Below are 22,489 nucleotides of genomic sequence, written 5' to 3' on the forward strand. Positions count from 1 at the left end.
TCCTTAGCTTATGTGTGGATTCCTGATGCCAAGCACAATAAGTTGGACTCCAAGAGTCAGAAGCTCATGTTTACAGGGTATAGTGACAACCATAAGGCTTACCGATTGATTGATGTAGACTCTGATCGTCTTATCTTCAGTCGTGATGTTGTCTTTGATGAAGAACGAGGACCATTTCAGCTTTCCTCGTCTCAGCAACATTCTGAGGATCAGCCTTTGAAGGCTTCTGACTTAGGTATTTGTCTTCCATTCGGTTCACCTAATGGGAGAAATGATGCAGATTTTGTATTTGATGATGCACTACCTGAGTTTCCTCCGGAAGATGCTCATCTTCCTCCTCCTGATCCTGATCCGCTTCCTCTTCTAGTTATTCCTCCTACTCCTGATGTTGGCACATCTACTCTTCGGCCTAAATGGTGGGCTAAGACCATCAGTGATCTTCGTCCTGATGAGCTCATTGAGGGTAGAGCTTCTAGAAATAAGGGCAAACAACAAAACACAATTAATTTTGCTCTTATGGCTAACATCCACAGTATCTATGAGCCTCAAACATATGCAGAGGCCAAAGGGATTCGATAGTGGGAACAGGCAATGGATGCTGAGTTCCAAAGTTTTCAGAAGAATCACACCTGGGTTCTTTCAGATCTTCCTCCAGGGAAGAAACCCATTAGCTATAAATGGGTATATAAGATCAAGTATCATGCAGATGGTACCTTAGATAAATATAAGGCCAGATTAGCTGCTCGAGGATTCACACGGCGAGAAGGCATTGACTATGAGGAGACTTTTGCTCCTACTCCTAAGATGAGTACTATTCGTCTTCTTCTCGCCATTGCAGCTCAGTATGGTTGGAAAGTTGTAATGTCCCAACTTCGCAAATCTAAGAAAACACGTAAACAATAAATTTTAATGATTGATTAATTCATCTAGGGTGTAATTAGTCAAAATTCATTTGAGTTCATTTGTTATCAATAAGTCAATTCCATATTTAATTCCTAGTGGGATCAAGAGGATAAGCTACCTTAGGATGCCCGTAGCGCTTATCAGGCCCAAGGGCGGTACACTCCCCCTTGGCCCTCCTGCCAGAAGCCCTTTGTCAACCGCAGTGGGTGGCCTACCTGACAGAGGCCTAGTTCCTGCTATCCCTGTTGCCTAATTCCTCATTTATCTCACTGGGTTTGGATATGTAATTGCTTAATTTATTATCTTAGTAGAGATCATTATTTTATTCCTTAATTGCATAATATGGATCATCCTTAATTAGTAATTGTATATTATTTATTAATTTATTTAATATGTGTAGATGCATTCATATGGTATGCCCATATATATATTTATGTCCATGGATTATATTTGTATTTATTAAATCATTCCTATTTATGTAGAGAATTATATTTTTCCTAAATATAAGTAATTATTGTGAATTAACAAACTATCAAACATTTATGTACCTATTAAAAGTAATCTATTTATAAGTATTAAATCTCATTCTATTAAATATTATTGCAGATGTGAACAAGGGTCAAAATTGACTTACCTGCGTCTCCTGCCGCTGCTTCCCTTTATCCCGTTTCCCGTGCGTCCTTCTCCGTTCGCTATCTCCTGTGCCTTCCGCCAGTGTTATCCCACGCTCAATCCTCGTCGCTCTCCTTTTCCCCTTCCTCCCTTTCGGCTCGCATCCTTATACCCGCGGGGGAGGCGTTTGGAGTGGCTACCTCCACGGGACGTGTCTGCTGGTGGTGAGCGGTGGTGACGGCTCCTTCTTCCAGTCGCTACCCTCGTGGACGCCCCTGTTTAAACGACGCCGCTGTTTCCATGCTGCGTCTCCTTTCTAATCATAAGTTTTAATCATAACTTGTTAATATAATGACTTTTAGATTATGTGCGATAGTGTTAATATCGTAGTTTATGTTTTGTTTAATTATTATTATATGATGAATATAATGTTATATTAATATGATAATTTATTTTGTTTTTGTATGATTGTTATATTATATTATGTGTTAATATTTTATGATAAAGCTCATTTAATATTTAACATTATTTAATTAAAAATATGATCAATAGATATAAGGAGTCATTATTAATTAAGTTACAATAATATTGAAAAATGGAAATGTTTTATTACAAAAATGTGGGATCATGACAGTCCTCCCCACTCAAAATTGCTTGTCCTCAAGCAATCTGGGGTTAAGATGATTAATGGTCTCATCTCCCTCCCATGTGGCATCTTCCCTAGGAAGGTTCTTCCATTTGACTAAGTATTCTGTTATGGTTCTCCTTCTTAATTCTCTTTCTCGCTTATCAAGGATGAGCTCAGGTTCCAAAATCAACTTCCCTTCGTTATCAATTGGGGGTAGCTCGGTACAAGGGGAAATGTGTAAACCCAAAACCTTTTTTAGTCGGGATACATGAAATACATTGTGTATTTTACTGTGATTTGGTAGCTCCAATTCATAGGCCACTTCACCTATTCTTCTCAAAATTTTATAAGGACCATAGAATCGTGGTTTCAATTTCTCAGCTCCACTGATTTTAATGGATGACTGCTTATAAGGTTGGAGTCTCAAAAATACCAAGTCTCCTACTTCAAAAGATCTTTCAATCCTTTTTTTGTTCGCATAAAGTTTCTGTTGGTTCTGTGCTTGGTGAAGATTATCTTTAAGGGCATTCATGATATCTGTGTTCTGTTGGAGGAAATCTTTTGCACCTGGTACATGACTTTCTGATCGGATGAGATCCCCAAATGATGTTGCTTCATATCCGTAGAGGGTTTTAAAGGGACTCATTGGAATTGACATATGATGGGTTGTGTTGTAACAATACTCTCCAAGATGCAGCCATTTTACCCAAGCATTCTGCTGACCTGAAACATAATTCCTTAGATAACCTTCTATCCATTTGTTTACGATTTCCGTTTGCCCATCGGTCTGTGGATGATAACTGGTACTTGGTGTTAACTCTGTCCCTGCTAGTTTGAATAGTTCTTGCCAAAATATGCTAAGAAATCGTCTATCTCTGTCACTTACAATATTCTTGGGTAAACCGTGTAACTTAAAGATTTCCTTAAAGAAGATGTCGGCTACATGTGAGGCTCCGAAACTTGAAGGAATGGCCATAAAATGTGCATACTTCGTTAATCTGTCTACTACTACAAAAATGCAATCTTTATTCTGTACTTTTGGGAGTCCTGTTATGAAGTCCATTGATATACTCTCCCGCTTCTGATTTGGGATGGGTAGTGGTTGGAGTAATCCTGAAGGGAAAGTGTGTTCTTCTTTATTTCTTTGACACACCATGCATTCTTGGGTGTGCCTCAGTACATCTTCCTTCAGTCGCTTCCATGAAAATCTTTCTCTGATCTGTTTGTAGGTCTTATAATACCCTTGATGACCTGCTAAAGGAAGGTCATGATAGGTCCTTATAATGTCTTTTTTCATATTTGACCCTGATGGAACATAGATTCTGTTTTTGTAGAGGATGAGGTCATCAATTACCCGGTAATTCTCATCTGTTTCTTTCCCCTCTAGAATGTTGCTAGAGAATTTATCTTTGGCATATTCGGTACTTAGTGCGGCCTTCCAATCTATAGATAGGACTGATAAAGACCCCAAGTAGGGTTTCCTTGAGAGGGCATCTGCCACAACATTATATTTCCCTTTCATATATTCTATGTCGAAATTATATGCCTGAAGTTTACTCACCCATTTCTGTTGTCTATCATTCAAATCTTTTTGATTGAGAAAGAACTTCAAGCTGTTATGATCTGTTTTAACTATAAACTTTCCGCAGATCAGGTATTGTCAGAACTTCTCTAATGCATGCATAATAGCTAGCATTTCTTTATCATAAACTGAATAGGTTCTTTCTGTGTCTCTAAGTTTCCTGCTTTCAAAGGCTATGGGATGTTTCTTTTGCATTAAGACAGCTCCAATGCCTTCTCCTGAGGCATCACAATAAAGCTCAAATGGTGCTGAAAAGTCAGGAATTGCTAGAACGGGGCAAGAGCTCATTACCTCTTTAAGTTTTTCAAATGCGGATTGGGCTTCATCTGACCATAAGAATGCTCCCTTTTTAGTTAAATTGGTTAAGGGAGAAGTTAGCTTTGAAAATCCTTTAACAAATCTTCTATAGTAACTGCATAAACCTAGGAAACCTCTGAGATGAGTGAGGGTTCTGGGCTATGGCCAATTTTTGATGGCTTCAATTTTTTCTTCATCCACCTTAACTCCATGGGTGCTGATCTTATGACCAAGATACAAAATTTCTTCCATCCCAAACTCACATTTTGACATTTTGGCAAAAAGAGAATGTTGTTCAAGTAGGCCCAAAATTTCATCTATATGTCTCAAGTGTGCTTCCCAAGTTTTGCTGTAAATCAATATATCATCAAAAAATACTAACAGGAACTTTCTTAATTGTCCCCTAAAGATGTGGTTCATGCATGATTGGAAAGTGGCAGGGGCATTGGTAAGGCCGAATGGAAGGACCAAAAACTCAAAGTGGCCATAGTGGCATCGGAAAGCTGTTTTGGGAACATCTTCCTTCCTTAATCTTATTTGATGGTATCCTGATCTCAAATCTATTTTTGAAAAGTATACTACTCCATGTAATTCATCTATAAGTTCGTCCACCCTAGGGATAGGGTATCGGTTCTTTATAGTCTTCTTATTGAGTGCTCTATAATCAATGCACATCCGCATGGTCCCATCCTTCTTTTTTACCAATACAACAGAGGAGGCGAAAGGACTGGAGCTAGGTTGAATGTGCCCCATTTCTAGAAGCTCTTTGATAGCTTTCTCAATTTCTTCCTTATAGCCCCTTGGATGGCGATAAGGGGTGGTGATTACTGGTTTTGCACCTTCTTCAAGTTCAATAGTGTGTTCAAACCCTCTCTTGGGTGGCAGTCCTTTTGGGATGTCTTCAAACACCCTTTTATGTTTTCTAATAATGGGTTTAATATCAACATGAATGGCTTCCCCTTGGTTTGAATTTTGGTCTAGTATCATGCATTGGGCAGCCCACTCTCCTTGACTACGTCTAAAAATCCTTTCCATTCTTTTGGAGGTTACCATTCTTGTTGTGCCATCATGCAAACCTTTGATTAACACTTCCTGCCCATTTTGAGTGAAACATAGTTCCAATTTGGGGTGATCGAGATAGAATCTTCCCAAGGAATGTATCCAAGGAATTCCTAGGATTACATTTGAATCCCCTAACTCGACCACATAGAAATCTTCTTTGGTAGGGTATTTCCCTAATGTTATGCTTAATTGAAGGATTTTTTGGTTACATGAGGAAGTGGATCCATCGGCAAGGGCTACTTGGAAACCCTTAAACTCTTGTGTTGTCAGCTTCAATCTCTTAACTAAGCTTTTATCAATAAAGTTGTGGGTAGCCCCGCTATCCAGTAGTGCAATTACCCTCTGCCCTTTGATCGCACTTTTGATTCTAAAGGGATGGTGTTTTGAGGCTACGGAAATTGCTGCTAATGATACTTACACCTCTTCGGTAATTTTTTCTCTTTTGCTTGGGGGTTCATTGAGTTCTTCTTCTTCATCACTAGATAATGCTTCCAAGTTATGGGCTTGGCTCTTCCTCCCACATATGTGACCCGGTTGCCACTTTTCTTTGCACTTAAAACAGAGATTTTTTTTCTTAAGCATATCTCTTTCATTTCCCTCTTTGCAACTGTGACCATATTCCCATTTCTCATGACAATGGTAACATACGTTCTTTCTCTTAAGCTCTTCCCTTTCTTTAAAGGTGTTTCCCTTCCTAGACCATTCCTTAGTATGTGTATTTTTAGTGAATGTTTTGGAGGGTTTCTCCCAAGTTGAAGTGTCTTCTAGGCCCAAAGCTTTATCTATGACATCGTCTAGGTTAGGGGGTTTTAATGCTCTCATCAATCCTTTAATGGAGTCTTTGAGTCCCTCCACAAAAAGATAGGTGAGTCTGTCCTCATCTACTCCTGAGACCCTTACAGAAATGTTTTGAAATTCAGTGATGTATTCTTCCACTGTTCCCCTTTGTCTTAAGAGGGTTAATTCTTTGAAATCTTTTTGTGGGTGTTTCCTCTCAAATCTCTTAATGAGTTTCTGAGTGAACTCGTCATATGTTGTTATACCATCATGACCTTGTGTGAGGGTGCCATGATACCACCACTCATGGGCTAAACCTTCTAGGTGTAAAATGGCAAATTGGACTGCATCATCTTCTGTCATGGGGCTGAGATTTAAATATGTATTTAGTTTTTGTATCCATGCTTGAGCTGATATTTTTCCGGAGCCATCAAAGTTAGGTATTGATAGTTTATTTACTTTGTGCTTTAGATCCCTGCTGAATGGTCTTCTCCTAGGAATCTCATTTTTCTTTGCTTCACAAAACTCCCTAAAAGATACAACCTCTCTTACTTCTGGCCCTAATCTAGCATAGGCCATGGCTATTTCTTCTGTGTTATTCATGGAGGAGTTATTTGTTTCTTCCCTATTATTTCCCTCTCTAGGTAGGAAATTGGGTTTTTGTATCCTGGAGCTGGAAGATGTGTTATGAGTGTTTTCAGAATGATTAGAGTTTTCTTCTCTGCCATTGGAATGATTTCTAAGAGTGTTCATGGTGGTATTCATATCTTGTAAGGCTTGAAGCAAACCCTGACTTGTTTTTTCATGGTGGTTACTACTTCCTCTAGTTCTCCTTTGATAAGTTTGCATTAACAACCCTTAACAGGATGGCAGAATCAGGCTTTGATACCAATTGTAATGTCCCTACTTCGCAAATCTAAGAAAACACGTAAACAATAAATTTTAATGATTGATTAATTCATCTAGGGTGTAATTAGTCAAAATTCATTTGAGTTCATTTGTTATCAATAAGTCAATTCCATATTTAATTCCTAGTGGGATCAAGAGGATAAGCTACCTTAGGATGCCCGTAGCGCTTATCAGGCCCAAGGGCGGTACACTCCCCCTTGGCCCTCCTGCCAGAAGCCCTTTGTCAACTGCAGTGGGTAGCCTACCTGACAGAGGCCTAGTTCCTGCTATCCCTGTTGCCTAATTCCTCATTTATCTCACTGGGTTTGGATATGTAATTGCTTAATTTATTATCTTAGAAGAGATCATTATTTTATTCCTTAATTGCATAATATGGATCATCCTTAATTAGTAATTGTATATTATTTATTAATTTATTTAATATGTGTAGATGCATTCATATGGTATGCCCATATATATATATACATATATATATATATATATATATATTTATGTCCATGGATTATATTTGTATTTATTAAATCATTCCTATTTATGTAGAGAATTATATTTTTCCTAAATATAAGTAATTATTGTGAATTAACAAACTATCAAACATTTATGTACCTATTAAAAGTAATCTATTTATAAGTATAAAATCTCATTCTATTAAATATTATTGCAGATGTGAACAAGGGTCAAAATTGACTTACCTGCGTCTCCTGCCGCTGCTTCCCTTTATCCCGTTTCCCGTGCGTCCTTCTCCGTTCGCTATCTCCTGTGCCTTCCGCCACTGTTATCCCGCGCTCAATCCTCGTCGCTCTCCTTTTCCCCTTCCTCCCTTTCGGCTCGCATCCTTATACCCGCGGGGGAGGCGTTTGGAGTGGCTACCTCCACGGGACGTGTCTGCTGGTGGTGAGCGGTGGTGACAACTCCTCCTTCCAGTCGCTACCCTCGTGGACGCCCCTGTTTAAACGACGCCGCTGTTTCCATGCTGCGTCTCCTTTCTAATCATAAGTTTTAATCATAACTTGTTAATATAATGACTTTTAGATTATTTGCGATAGTGTTAATATCGTAGTTTATGTTTTGTTTAATTATTATTATATGATGAATATAATGTTATATTAATATGATAATTTATTTTGTTTTTGTATGATTGTTATATTATATTATGTGTTAATATTTTATGATAAAGCTCATTTAATATTTAACATTATTTAATTAAAAATATGATCAATAGATATAAGCTAAGTTGCAGGGTTCGCCCCTGGGAAGCCCTGGTACGGGTCCGGGTTCGACCGGGTCCGTGGTACGGGTCCGGTTCGACCCGGGTTCGACCAGGGTTCGTAAAACCCAGGGTGGGTTCGACCCGGGTCGAACCCAGTCGAACCCGGGCGGACCCAGTCGAACCCGCGTGGTTGGGCGGCCCAATAAGTTAAAAAACAAACCAATTTTTTTTTTTTTTTCAATTCCGCCTTTAAAAAAGCGAAAATTATAACCTAAAAAACACTTCTAAAACATCTTATTGACACATTTCACCTCATTTGTGTTGCAAACAAATTTTTTATGAGAGCAGGTTGAAGAGAGGTTGAACAAAATTTGGCTTCCAAGATCAAAGAGGAGGAGTTGAAGACTGATTTTAGAAGCTTCAACAAGTGTTGCAGCATCATTTCCATACATTTTCAAGCTTCCATTGGCAGCAAGAGGTAGGTTTTTAAACATTTTTTTCCAACTATTTTTGTTTCACAAATTGTCAAACATGAAACTTGAATTTTTTTTCATTATTTAGTTTTTGTTTTTGAATATGTTTATTTTATTTCTTGCCATAGGAACTAGAATGGCATCTACATCTTCCTCCATTGGCAATGAACAAGTAATTGCAAAACAAAGAAATGATCCAAATTCTCCCTTATGGAAATATGTGGACATTATAAAACAACTTCCGGGAGGTGGGGGATTCCGTTGGAAATGCCATGGATGTGATATTGAACGTAATAGTTCATATTATCGAGTGGTAGGCCATTTGTGTGGAATAAAAGGAAGAGGCATCAAAAAATGCCCTGGCAAAAATGGTAAACCTATACCAGATGAGATAGTGATGAAATATATTAGGGAGCATGAGGCAGCAGAAGAGAGGGAAGCCCGTAGATTGAACCAAACCGCATCAAAGAAAACAAGGGGAATGCAAGGCCCTTCTAATCCCAGTATTGTAGTAGAAGACCACCCCTTCTTTGCCACAAATGAACCTCAAAGTGAACCACCCTTGACACGTAAAAGAACAAAAGGGCCTTTAGAAACCGCATTCCAAAATGAGAGTAGAGACAATGCTGATCAAGATATAGTAAGGTGCATTTATGCAAATGGTTTGTCATTCAATGTTGTTCGCTCCCCATATTGGAAGCAAATGATAAAAAGTGTTAATGAGGCACCAAGAGGGTATAAGGGCCCCGGTTATGAGAAGGTACGTGGAACATTATTGGAGAAAGAGGTGAAGAGGGTTGAAGATGCATTGAAACCCATAAGGGATTCGTGGGTTGAGACAGGTGTAACAATTGTTTCAGATGGGTGGAAAGATGCTAAAAACCGTCCCTTGATCAATGTCATAGCGGTGTCCCCTAAAGGGGCAATGTTTTTGAGAGCTGTGGATTGTGAGGGCCAAATAAAAGATGGCGAATTTATTGCAGAAATTCTCATCTCTGCCATTGAGTCTGTGGGACCCCGCAATGTTGTCCAAGTCATAACGGACAATGCAAAAAATTGTAGAGCTGCTGGTTTGTTGGTTGAGCAACGCTATGATCACATCTTTTGGACACCTTGTGCGGTACATTCGCTCAATCTTATGCTACAAAGGATTGGGCAAAAAATAAAATGGATCAGAGATGTGTATGCAGAGGCTGAGGACATCCAGATGTTCATCACAAACCACCACATGTCTCAAGGGATTTTTAGAACCTATTCGAATTTGGAGCTATTGAAGGTAAGTGAAATAGTAATTTAATTTTACATTTTCTGATTTTTTTGAATTTTCAATGTTAATAATATCATTGTGTAAGCTATATTGTGTATTCTTCTTTAAAGTTTGGCTTTATTTTTTAATAATTTGGCATTAATTTGTGTTATAGGTTGCTGAGACCCGTTTTGCATCAAACACAATCGTCTTAAGACGACTTGTGAAAGTTAGAGTGGCACTATGCAATATGGTGATCAGCACCAATTGGACTGTATGGAAGCAAAGTAGCACTGAGAGGGCAGGAAAAATTAGGGATAGAATATTGGATGAGAAATGGTGGGATCTTGTTACATATCTCCTAAGTATCACTGAGCCCATCATGAGCATGATTCGCTATACAGACATGGATAGGCCTTGCATAGGTGAGATTTATGATGGCATTGATTCAATGCTTGAAAAAATAAAGTTCACTATAAATGAAAAAGAGAATGATCCTCAGGAGAAATTCTTCAAAGAACTGGAATTAATTATTGTAGAGAGGTGGAATAAGATGACCACTCCTTTGCACCTTCTTGCCTATGCCTTGACACCTAAGTACTATAGCAATCAGTTTCTTGATAAACCAGGAAGGATTCCACCATGGAGAGATCTAGAAGTATCTGATGGGTATAAGGCAGCATTTCTTAGACTATATCCCGATGATGATTTGCGAGATGTTGTTACAAATGAGTTCATAGAATTCGCAAATGGGAATGGTCTAAGTGTTGATGCACTTCGTCATAGATCCAAGAAAGATGCTCATAGCTGGTGGTACTTCCATGGCACATGCTTCCAACACCTACAACCCCTCGCTATAAAAGTTTTATCACAAGTAAGTTTAATTAATTAAAATTTTTAATTTACAAGTTTTAGTTTATTTATAGTTTACTTTGTCTTCATAGGTTGCTAGTAATTTTATTTTTATTAATGTATAACTTTAATTGTTTACTTTGTCTTCATAGGTTGCTAGTTCATCTGCTTCAGAAAGAAATTGGAGCACATACTCTTTCATCCACTCAGTAAAGCGCAATAGGCTGCTATCAAAAAGAGCGGAGAATTTAGTATATGTGCATTCCAACCTACGTCTTCTTTCACACAAACAACATGACTACACACAAGGGGAAACAAAGATGTGGGATATAGAGCCAGAGCATACTGATTTGGATGCTCCTGGTTCTCAGCTTCTTGCATTGACACTTGATGACTCGGAAATTGAGCCAACTTATAGTGCAAGTGCAAGTGGCATTGGCTCATGTAATGTCAATGTCAATGAGGATGAGGAGGAGGAGGAGGAGGAGGATGAAGAATTAGATGATCCATTTGATGATTAAACTTTTAAGTTTATATTTTTGAAAGTTGAAACAATGATACTTGAATATTTTGTCATTTTGATATTAAACTTGATGTATATGATGCTATTATCAATTATGGTATGATCATGATGCTATGATTACAAGTTTATGTTTGTTTTGTTGTTCATATGATGCTATGTGACATGCATATTTTAATTCATGCTTATAGGCTTTGATATATATATATATAATATATATATATATATATATATATAAATTTACATGTTTTTGTACTAACGAACCCAAACGAACCCAAACCCCTTTTCAAAATTTTGCCGTACCGGCGTACCGGGTTCTTCGAACCCGAACCGGAACCCGAACCCGAACCAGCAACTTAGGATATAAGGAGTCATTATTAATTAAGTAACAATAATATTGAAAAATGGAAATGTTTTATTACAAAAATGTGGGATCATGACAAAAGTCCATTAGATGGACGTGAAGAGTGCCTTCCTCAATGGTGGATTGCAGGAAGAAGTCTACATGACGCAGCCTCCTGGTTTCAAGGTTGCCGGTTCAGAACCGCAAGTGTGTAGACTCCGGAAAGCACTCTATGGACTTAAACAGGCTCCTCGAGCATGGTACATAAAAATTGATCAGTACTTGGTTGCTCATGGCTTTCAGCGTAGTCCTTCAGACAACAATTTGTATATCAAACACTTTGCTAATGATATTCTCTTTCTTGTTGTCTATATGGATGACTTGATCATTACTGGGAATTCAGCACATTTGATTTCAGAAATCAAACAGGATTTGTGTAGCACTTTTGATATGACAGATTTAGGACTTCTTCATTATTGTTTGGGTGTTGAGGTTTGGCAGACTGATAGCAGCATCTTCCTTTCTCAGTCTAAGTATGCCAGAAGCTTGCTTGACAGGTTTCGAATGCAGGATTGCAAACCTGCTTCCACACCTATGGAGACTGGTCTGAAATTGTCAGCCAAGTCTGATTATCCTCTTGTAGATGAAACACAATTTAGGCAACTAGTGGGTAGTCTCATCTATCTTACTGCCACTAGACCTGACCTCAGTTTTGCAGTGAGCTACATCTCATGCTTCATGACGGCCCCCAGGGCTGATCATTGGGTAGCAGCGAAGCGTGTCCTGCGCTATGTGAAAGGCACCTCAGATTATGGACTTCTTTACACTAGGAGTGATGATCCTAGACTCAGTGGGTTCACAAATTCAGATTGGGTAGGCTTAGTTGATGACAGGAAATCAACCTCTGGATATGTGTTTAGTTTGGGATCTGGTGCAGTCACCTGGACTAGTAAGAAGTAGCAGGCAATGGCTCTCGCTTCGACAGAAGCAGAGTATAGAGGAGCTGTTAAGGCAGCTTGTGAGGCAGTTTGGCTTCACCAGATGCTTGGAGATATGCAAATATCTCAAGTAGGTCTGACTCCCTTGTTTTCGGACAATCAAGGAGTTGTCAAACTTGCCAAGAATCCAGTCTTCCATGAAAGAACGAAACATATAGAACTTCATTGTCACTACATTCGGCAGTTGGTTGAAGACAGATCCATTCAGTTGTTGTATGTTCCTACCTCAGAGCAGTCAGCAGATATTTTCACCAAACCCCTCAGTCCAGATAAGTTTGTAAAATTCAGGGGGTCTATTGGTGTAGTTGATAGATTGAGCATTAAGGGAGGGTATTAGAATAATACTATATTATTTAATTATTAATGCTCAATATTGTAAACTTAGTGTAAATATCTTAATAAGATCTTGCTCGATCTTATTGGCAGTTTCTTTTTAGAAACTTGCCCTCTTGTAATTCTTTGTAATCCTATTTATTGAGTGTTTGCTCATTGTTAACATCATCCAATTTTTTACCAATTACTTGCGTAATATGTGCTACTTGATAACCCAAACACATGAGGATTCTGTTTACACACTTAAAACACATTAAGAAGTGGCTATTGACTAAAATCAAAGAAGCAATAGTCTGCAAAAAATTGCCATTATTCCCGATTAATTAGGAGTCAGTATGACTGGCGATCTTTTCCATCAAATCGGCTGTTAAAATTGTTGACTGATTTTCAATTATTATTCTGGGTTTTAAACGCGTTTAAAATGTGCAATATTAATTGGGAAAAATTGTTACAGATTTGGGACAGCGGGAAAACCCTAAAATAACCCATGAAACACTAAAAAATTGTCGTGTTTTTTCTATAAATGGCGTTGCGTGATGTATTCAACAACATACAAATCAAATTTAAATTTCTGCAATTTTTGGAGTGTTCGAAACAGTTACAAACGATTTTCTAGAGTGTTCGAAGGTGCCAAGGAGTGTTCCAAGGCAACAGGCAACAATCGAACGATAGCTAGGAAGGCAACAGTCGAACGCAGGAGTCCAGGTATTTGAAAAAAAATTACTATGTCAATAGTTTGTAAATTTTATTTTAGAAATTTATTAAATGTATTCTTTATTTCATTTTGTTTCTAAAATTTATTATTATTTTTTTAATCAATTTTTTTTAATTAATATTTGTTTTTAAATGAAATTTTAGTATTAAAAATAATTTTTACTAAATAAGAATTTATTTATTGTTTCAAAAATTTATTATTGTTTTTTAAACAAAAAATAATATTTCAAAATTGTTTTTAAATGAAATTTCAATATACTAATAAAAAAATTGTTAATTTTAATTAAAAAGAGTGTATATTTTTTAATTTATTTAATATTAATATTGATTAAAAAAATTGTATGAATTTGTTAATATAAATAAAAATTTTATATATTCTTTAATTTATTTAACTTTTTTAGTATAATCTTTTATTTTTTAACGAATGATTTATTTGTTTTTATAATAAAGAACATTTTTTATTATTTCATATTTAATTTAGATAGAATGCATTTTACATATATTTTTAACTTTTTTTTTTTGATCGATAAAAGGCCGAGGCCAAAGAATTTTATTAATTTAAAAAATAGGTAGATTTACATTTACACCTCCATTCGGTGTGGGCACCTGTAGGAAAGAATGGAGGGAAGAAAACCTCTGGTCTAGCCCAGATCCCTCAAGGATCAGAAAAAATTAAGAATGCGATACAAAATGGAGATACAAGATCACAAAGGGAACTTGTCCAAAATAATGAAGATTGTATGTAGAAATCCTCTGTGTAAAGTTGAGTCGCAGATTGCCCATCTCTTGGGGTGATGTTGCCATTTGTGGGCGACAGTTCTTTCTATTCCTGAAACACAGGGTTAAGCATGCTCTGCTCCTTATGCTGCACAAAATCTTGAGAAAATCTCTCACCAGAATGTTAGGAAAAGGAAAACCGAACAGGTCAACTTATACAATATATCATACCTGCTTGGATGGTCACCCTGTTAGGATACAAAACTCAAAATATTAGTCTCAAAAATCTCCAGAAACATAATGTGAGAGTGATTACCCATCGAAGAGCATAAACTCAATAAATATTAATCGAGGCAAATTCCATAAATATTCCTCCAAAGAGATCGCGGGGAGCTACCATCTTAAAGAATATGGTTCCAGAGCCTTCCAGGCCCTAATTGAGTGTCATGGGAAAGCTTTAAGTGAGATAAAATTTTATCAGATCGACCCTTAATCTAATAATATGATGCTGGAGATTATTGGGAAGAAAGAGGAAAATTGACATATGCATCTGAGACTGATTTAACTTAAAATTGAGAGAACAGGCAGGAAAATAGGAAACTATATATGAATATGATTATATAGATGTGAGTTTGAACAAAATCCTAATATATAATGTGAATGATGATAAATATATATAAAAATATAAATACATATATATATATATATATATATATATATATATATATATATATATATATATATATATATGGAAGGCCTAGAAAGCCTGAAGGTGGCTGGGGCCGATCATCATTAAGCCGGTTGTGAAACACAGAGACAAAAGGATTCCTATCGAAAACAGGGTTTCGATGAACCGATGGAGGATTACATCGGCATGGAAGGTAAAGCTTTCGATGAAAATGAGGAGATCACTGAAACCACAAGGCTCATTGACGATAAGGATGGTTTCATCAAAACAAAGTAACATCGATGAAACATGGCATTTCGAAGGAAGATGAACTGATGCCACCGAAGTGTATGATTCCATCGAAACGACAATGCACTATGGAAGTTTTCTATAAAAAAATGAAATCAAACATGCCCTTAAGAACTTCGATAGAACCCTTGAAACTTCCACTGACATTAGAATCCTAAAAGTTATTGGCCAAACCAAAGCCATCGGATATACACACTAACCTCTCACCGAAATGTCTAGTTTGACTGAAATGGTACACCTGTTGTATCGAAGAAACCTATCGATGTTTCATTGAGATGATTTAGCGAACAGACTTGGGCCTCGATGAACTTCAAAAGGGACTTATCGAAAGCATTATTTTTCATCGATAGAAGGTATATCGAAGAAACCAAAGGAGGTTCCGTTGATGAAGCAAGGCTGCCGAAGAAACTACGGTATCGGTAGGACATGTAAAGAATTCATCGAAGAAGATAGTTCTACTGAAATGATGAGATCGAAGAAACTGGGGAAGGTTTCATAGATAGGACTTTTCGAGAAAAGAAAGGTGTCGAAGAGATACTAAAGTTATTGGCCCACAGTGACAGTTTCATCGAAAGACAAAAGGTCGATAAAACATAAGAGATTTTCATCGGTAACATGCCATTGGTAAAAACAAAAGGTCGAAAGAAGATATTCTTCTTTCACCGACATAAGGAATTTCATCGATGCCAATGCAAAAGCCGGATAATGAGGAACCATTATCGATAAACTTAAAGATCGATAGGCCGGTTGTGAAACGCAGTGACAAAAGGATTCCTATCGAAGACAGGGTTTCGATGAACCGATGGAGGATTACATCGGCACGAACACGTAAGGTAAAGCTTTCGATGAAAATGAGGAGATCGATGAAACCACAAGGCTCATTGACGATAAGGATGGTTTCATCGAAACAAGGTAACATCGATGAAACATGACATTTCGAAGGAAAATAAAGTGATGCCACCGAAGTGTATGATTCCATCGAAACAACAGTGCGCTACGGAAGTTTTCTATAGAAAAAGGAAATCAAACATGCCCTTAAGAACTTCGATAGAACCCTTGAAACTTCCACCGACATCAGAATCCTAAAAGTTATCGGCCAAACCAAAGCCATCAGATGTACACACTAACCTCTCACCGAAATGTCTAGTTTGACTGAAATGGTACACTTGTTGTATCGAAGAAACCTATCGATGTTTCATCGATAAGATGATTTATCGAACAGACTTGGGCCTCGATGAACTTCATAAGGGACTTATCGAAAGCATTATTTTTCATCGATAAAAGGTATATCGAAGAAACCAAAGGAGGTTCTGTCGATGAAGCAAGGCTGCCGAAGAAACTACGGTATCAGTAGGACATGTAAAGAATTCATCGAAGATGATAGTTCTACCTAAATGATGAGATCGAAGAAACTGGGGAAGGTTTCATCTATAGGACTTTTCGAGAAAAGAAAGGTATCGAAGAGATACTAAAGTTATTGGCCAACAGTGACAGTTTCATCGAAAGACAAAAGATCGATAAAACATAAGAGATTTTCATCGATAACATGCCATTGGTAAAAACAAAAGGTCGAAAGAAGATATTCTTCTTTCACCGACATAAGGAATTTCATCGATGCCAATGCAAAAGCGGGATAATGAGGAACCATTATCGATAAACTTAAAGATTGATAAGACGGTTGTGAAATGCAGCAACAAAAGGATTCCTATCAAAAACAAGGTTTTGATGAACCGATGGAGCATTACATGGACACGAACGCGTAAGGTAAAGATTTCGATGAAAATGAGGAGATCGATGAAACCACAAGGCTCATTGACGATAACAATGGTTTCATCGAAACAAAGGTAACATCGATGAAACATGACATTTTAGAGGAAGATAAAGTGATGGCACCAAAGTGTATGACTCTAAGAAATTATGAAAGTGAGAAAAGGCATATATACCTTCAGATAAATGAAGAGATGGATAAAAAAGGATTTAAGCCGATATTCAATTATGAAAGATCAGTAAACTTCAAGAGACTAATAAGAATATATATAATAAAAAATATAATTATATCAAAAAATATATAAATATAAGTATATATATAAATATGAATATATATGACTATATATATATATATATAGCTATAAATGTGAATCAAGGATCTAACTTAATATAGGTGTTAAGATATATATATATATATATATATGCCAATGAGAGGCTGAATATGAGGATGGATGACTGAATCAAGGTGAGGGTCTGATGATGAATGTTCCCAGATAAGTATATACAAAAATATTAGACAAGGGGCTTCTCCTTGGGATAAAGGATGGAAGACTAAATGGGTATGAAGGAGAGGAATAAAAATATATGATTGAGATTTGTGTTTTAATGATTATATCCGACCATGGATTGAGCCTAACTACCTGAGTTAAAGTCTGGGAGAACAGATATATGGGCATATTTAAACTGAATGTTTGTCTGAGTATCTATACGTAAATATATGGGGCAAGAAGAGGAATAAATAAGGGGGTTAAAACAGAGTCTGGGCAAGAGAAACATAAGGGGATGAAAGGAGAAACATGCTAACGACCACTTAAGACACGAAAACAAAAGAGGGGGTTGCCTTAAGGTGGCACAGACAGGAGATTGATGCCATCGGCTCCCAAGTTGGCCAACTCATCCGCTCTTTTATTGCCCTCCCTATAAATATGATTGACTGTGAACCTATCAAAATCTCTGCATAAGTCAAGAGCTTTTGATAGCAAAGTATTTAGTCTCCAATTAGGCATACTACCTTTCCTTAGAGCATTGACAATTATAGCCGAATCTCCTTCAATTTCCAAGTTCTTAACTCCTAGTTTCCTACATAAATGCAGACCCTCCACCAGGGCCATAAGTTCCGCCCAATTGTTGGTGTTGATGCCAACCAGAGAGGCAAGGGTTGCTAGTTCCTTGCCTTCCCAATTATGAACAACACATCCTATCCCTGCTTGCCCTGGGTTGCCACGAGATGCCCCATCAAAGTTTAGCTTCACCCAGCCTTCGCCTGGGGGCTGCCATCTGCATGCATCCCTTGATCGAAGACTTGCAATAGGACCATCTCCTACAAAGGGAGGAAAGGATAAGCCTTTCCAACGTTTTTTCATCTTTTCATCCCAATAAGTGATAGAGGCATTCTTCAATGAGCCTGATGACAGTCGGTTGTTCATGAGCTCAGTGATAGCTGACTCTATCCTGTTAATGATTTTGGGAACCTCTAGTTTTTCATTCTTGAAGAGACGTCTATTTCTCTCCATCCATAGTTCCCACATAATGGAAGAAGGAAGAGCTGTCCATAAACCTTCAAAGAGACAACCACGCCTGAGGAGAGGCCATGCCTTGAGCATTCCAAAGATGGTGTGGGGGAAGGCCGCAAACCATTCAAGCTTGTTGGTGAACTAGATCCAACATTTGTGAGCAAAGGGGCTGTTAAGGAGGATATGATTGGTATCTTCCTCGTCTGCCTCGCAAAGAGGACATCCACTAGGGCCCTCATACCCCATTCTTCTAAATTTGTTCACAGTTAGGAGCCTGTTCTAAACCGCAAGCCAGGAGAAGATCCTTGCCTTAGGCATACAGTATTTATCCCAGCAAAGTTTCAAGGGAAGCTCAGTTATAGGTCTTATAAACGATTTGGAGATGAGAGAGTACCCATCCTTGGAGTTGTATTCTCCTCTTAGGGAGCCGTCCCGGACGAGTTTGTCCTCATTCTGACCTAAGGCAATGTTCCTTGATTTAAGAATTGCCATAAGTTTTTGTTTATCCCTTACTGGGATATCCTATTTTCTTTCTCGATCCACTGCCAACCAGCCCCATCCTCTGAAGGGTAGATATAGTTGTTTAACAGGGGTCCTCTATGAGATTCAAGAAGGATACGAGTAGCACCAAAGTCATGGATATTATCAATAGCCTTATATCCACCCCATGAATCTGACCAGAAAAGAGCTTTATCCCTGGACCCCAGTTTCCAAGTAAGTTTGTCAAAGATAATCCTCTTGCAGTCTAACATAAAATTCCATAGGCAGGACCCTCTGGGAGGGTTGGTTTCTCTGAAGATTTGGATAGGATTCCCTCCATTAAGGTATTTGTGGTGCAGCAAGCGAGCCCATTTGAGGTGGGGGGTTCTGAACATCCTCCAGACCAACTTGGCACCCAAGGCTTTGCCTTGATCACGAAGGTTTTTAATGCCAACTCCTCCTTCTTCTTTAGGTTTGCATATCTTGTCCTAGGATATGAGTGATATTTTACGGTTGTCATTAGCACCTTGCCAAAAGAAAGTCCTAAGATGCTTGTTGAGCTTTGCAAGTTTAGAATTAGATAAATGTTGACAGGAGAGCTGGTAAATGGGCATAGCTGACAAGACCGATGTAACCAAGGTTGCTCTACCTGCAGATGAGAGCCATTTTCCTTTCCAAGTGTTAATCCTAGACTTGATTTTATCTACCAAGTTGTCCCATAATTTTGAGGGTCTTCTACCCTTGTTAAGGGGAATGCCTAGGTATTTGCAAGGAAGAGTTCCTTCACTAATCTCCAGGACATTGTTGATCACTTTTGCTAAGGAGGGGTCTATGTTGAACATAAAAACTGCAGACTTGGCCAGATTCACCTCTTGACCCGAGGCTAGCATATAGGAATTAAGGATGCCTTTGAAGGCACTCGCTTCCCTTACACTTCCTTGCCCAAAAAGCATCGTGTCGTCGACAAATTGCTGGTGGGTAAAGGGAGGGAGGCCGCTGGTAATGGGGATTCCTTGGATCCCACCTTCCTCTTTGGCCTTAGAGATGGATCTACCTAGGGCTTCAGCCATGATGATGAAGAGGAAGGGGGACATAGGATCTCCTTGCCTGAGCCCTCTTGAGCTGCTGAAGAAACCTTCCGGGGGACCATTAACCAAGACCGAGAATTTGGGGGTGGATATACATTCAAAGATTATGTTGATCTAGGATTTGGAAAATCCAAAGGCCTCCAGGCATTTACATAGGAAGCGCCAATCAACTTTGTCGTAAGCTTTTCTTATGTCTAATTTGACTAGCATACTTGGGGCCCTGTTGAGCTGGACCGAATGAATGGCTTCGTGGGCTATAATAACCCCATCATAGATTGATCTATCTGCTACGAAGCCGGTTTGTTCTTCACTAATGATAATGGGGAGAAGATTTTGGAGTCTGGCTGCTAGGGTTTTGGTTAAGAGTTTGTACAGAGTGTTGCAAAGGGCTATTGGTTTGAAGTCCTTAAAGCTTTCAGGATTCTCTTTTTTGGGGATGAGAACTAGGGAGGTATTATTGATTTCTTTGAGAATCTTACCAGAGTTCCTAATACCTTCTAAGGCGTCTGTGATCTCTGTCCCCATAAAACCCCAACATTTTTGGAAAAAGCTAGTGGGGAAGCCATTCGGGCCCGGGGCCTTGTGGGGATTCATCTTCATAAGGACAGATTTAACCTCCTCCTCAGAGAATTTCTTTGACAGGATTTTGTTGTGGTCATCGTTAATGAGTTTTGGAAGATTCTTGATAATATTGAGTTGGCCACTGAGGTTGGAGCCTTCAATATTGTTTAAGATTTTATCAAAAAACCTTGCTGCCTTGGAGGCAACATCATCCGGTTCAGATAGGATGGAACCCTGGCAATTCTTAATTTTAGAAATTCGATTGACCCATCGCCTCTGCTTAGTACTATTGTGGAAAAACTTAGTATTTTGGTCCCCATCACTCAACCAAGTCTCCCTCGATTTTTGTTTCCAAAAGATCTCTTCATTTGAGAGTGTCTTTTCATACTCAGAGAGTAGAGCCTTTTCGTTGAGGAAGAGATGTTCATCCATCCCCTTCTCAAGAACCTCAATGTTAACATTCTTAAGATCATTTTCTATTAGGAGTTTTTTATCGAAAATATTTCCAAAATTAGTCCTGTTCCATTCTAAGAGCTTCCTTTTGATAAGCTTTAACTTGCTTGTGATAATAAACATCTTCGAACCAGAGAAAACAGAGCTTCTCCACCAGTTCTCAATTAAGTTTAAAAAGTTATCATCTCTGAACCACATGCTCTCAAATTTGAAGGGACATTTTTTGGGGGAGTGGTCAAATAATAAGATTAGTTGGAGTGGGAAATGGCCGGATCCTGCTAATGGGAGGGGTTCTGCATTCAGGGTAAAGTTAAGCACCGAGAGCCCCCCATGGATAAAGAATCTATCTAGTTTCTCAGCAATATTACAAAAACCAAGCCTTCTGTTGTTCCAGGTGAAGGCATTTTCTGCCGTTTGGATTTCCAATAGGGAGTTCCTATTGATCCAATGATTGAAATGTACAGCCGTTGGAGGAAGTTTGTTGCTGCCTCCTCTTTTGTCTGCTACCTTAGTGATAGCATTGAAATCTTCCCCAATGATGCATACATCATTTGGGAAACTTCTGAGGAAAGACTCCAGTTCCAATTTTGCTTAATCTCTAAAGGTGTAAACGAGATGAATCTAGAGTCCGAAATGATGGCTAAGCCCCCTGAGGCCCCTGTAGTAGGGGAGTGCTTTAGCTGTCTAACGCCTATGTAATGTCCCCACTTTGGACATTGGATTATTGTGATTAAATAAGTACGATAATTAAAACATTTATTAATTAACATTTAATAATATTGGAAAATTGTCTCATTTATGAGACTTCACGATTTTCCTCGTAAGTGAGAGGGTTATCATAACCCCACATCCTGGTGATGTAATTAATAATAGATTTTGTGATTCTTCATCATAATAATAAATTATCATTTATTATGTAATTAATAATTGATGTAATAATATTAATAGTAATAGTAATCATTCATTAATATAAAAATAATATTAATATCATAATAATACTGTCATGTTCCCTCCTAGATAGTTATATATATAATTATTATTGATTAATATAATAACTACCAAAAAAATGATTATTTGGAATTTATTTATTTATTAAATATTATTATTTAATTAATATTTATTAATGTTTATTACTAGTAATATCTTGAAATATTCAAATAAAAAAGATAAATTAATATATTATTATAAACACAATTTATTAATAGATATCCTTGTTTATTAGTATTTATTATTAACACCCTTGTAATTATTAATATTCATGTGTATTAATGTTCATTATTATTAATAATCATATTTATTATTAATGTGTGAATGAGTATCCACAATTTATTAATAATTGATGCCATTATAATTAATGTTCATATTTATTAATTCATTTTATTAATGTTCATGTTTATTAATATTCACTACCCATTCCTTACCCACGATAGTCAATCATTTTAATGCACCAATCTGCATTTAATTAGAATAGACA

General features: G+C 37.6%; 2 protein-coding genes across 2 annotated transcripts in view; both read left to right on the forward strand.

Annotated features, from left to right (window-relative positions):
- Positions 1-22,489, forward strand: part of LOC131034553 (uncharacterized) — a 400,008-nt gene that overhangs the window by 280,265 nt on the left and 97,254 nt on the right. The gene's annotated exons all lie outside the window — the stretch shown is intronic.
- On the forward strand, positions 8,182-10,277 carry LOC131859758 (uncharacterized). The gene is made up of 2 exons (XM_059213792.1): positions 8,182-8,458; positions 8,582-10,277. The coding sequence occupies exon 2, from the start codon at positions 8,590-8,592 to the stop codon at positions 9,748-9,750; it is 1,161 nt and encodes a 386-aa protein (XP_059069775.1). The 5' UTR covers positions 8,182-8,458; positions 8,582-8,589; the 3' UTR covers positions 9,751-10,277.

The sequence above is a fragment of the Cryptomeria japonica genome, chromosome 11 (assembly GCF_030272615.1).
Source record: "Cryptomeria japonica chromosome 11, Sugi_1.0, whole genome shotgun sequence".
Taxonomy (NCBI): domain Eukaryota; kingdom Viridiplantae; phylum Streptophyta; class Pinopsida; order Cupressales; family Cupressaceae; genus Cryptomeria; species Cryptomeria japonica.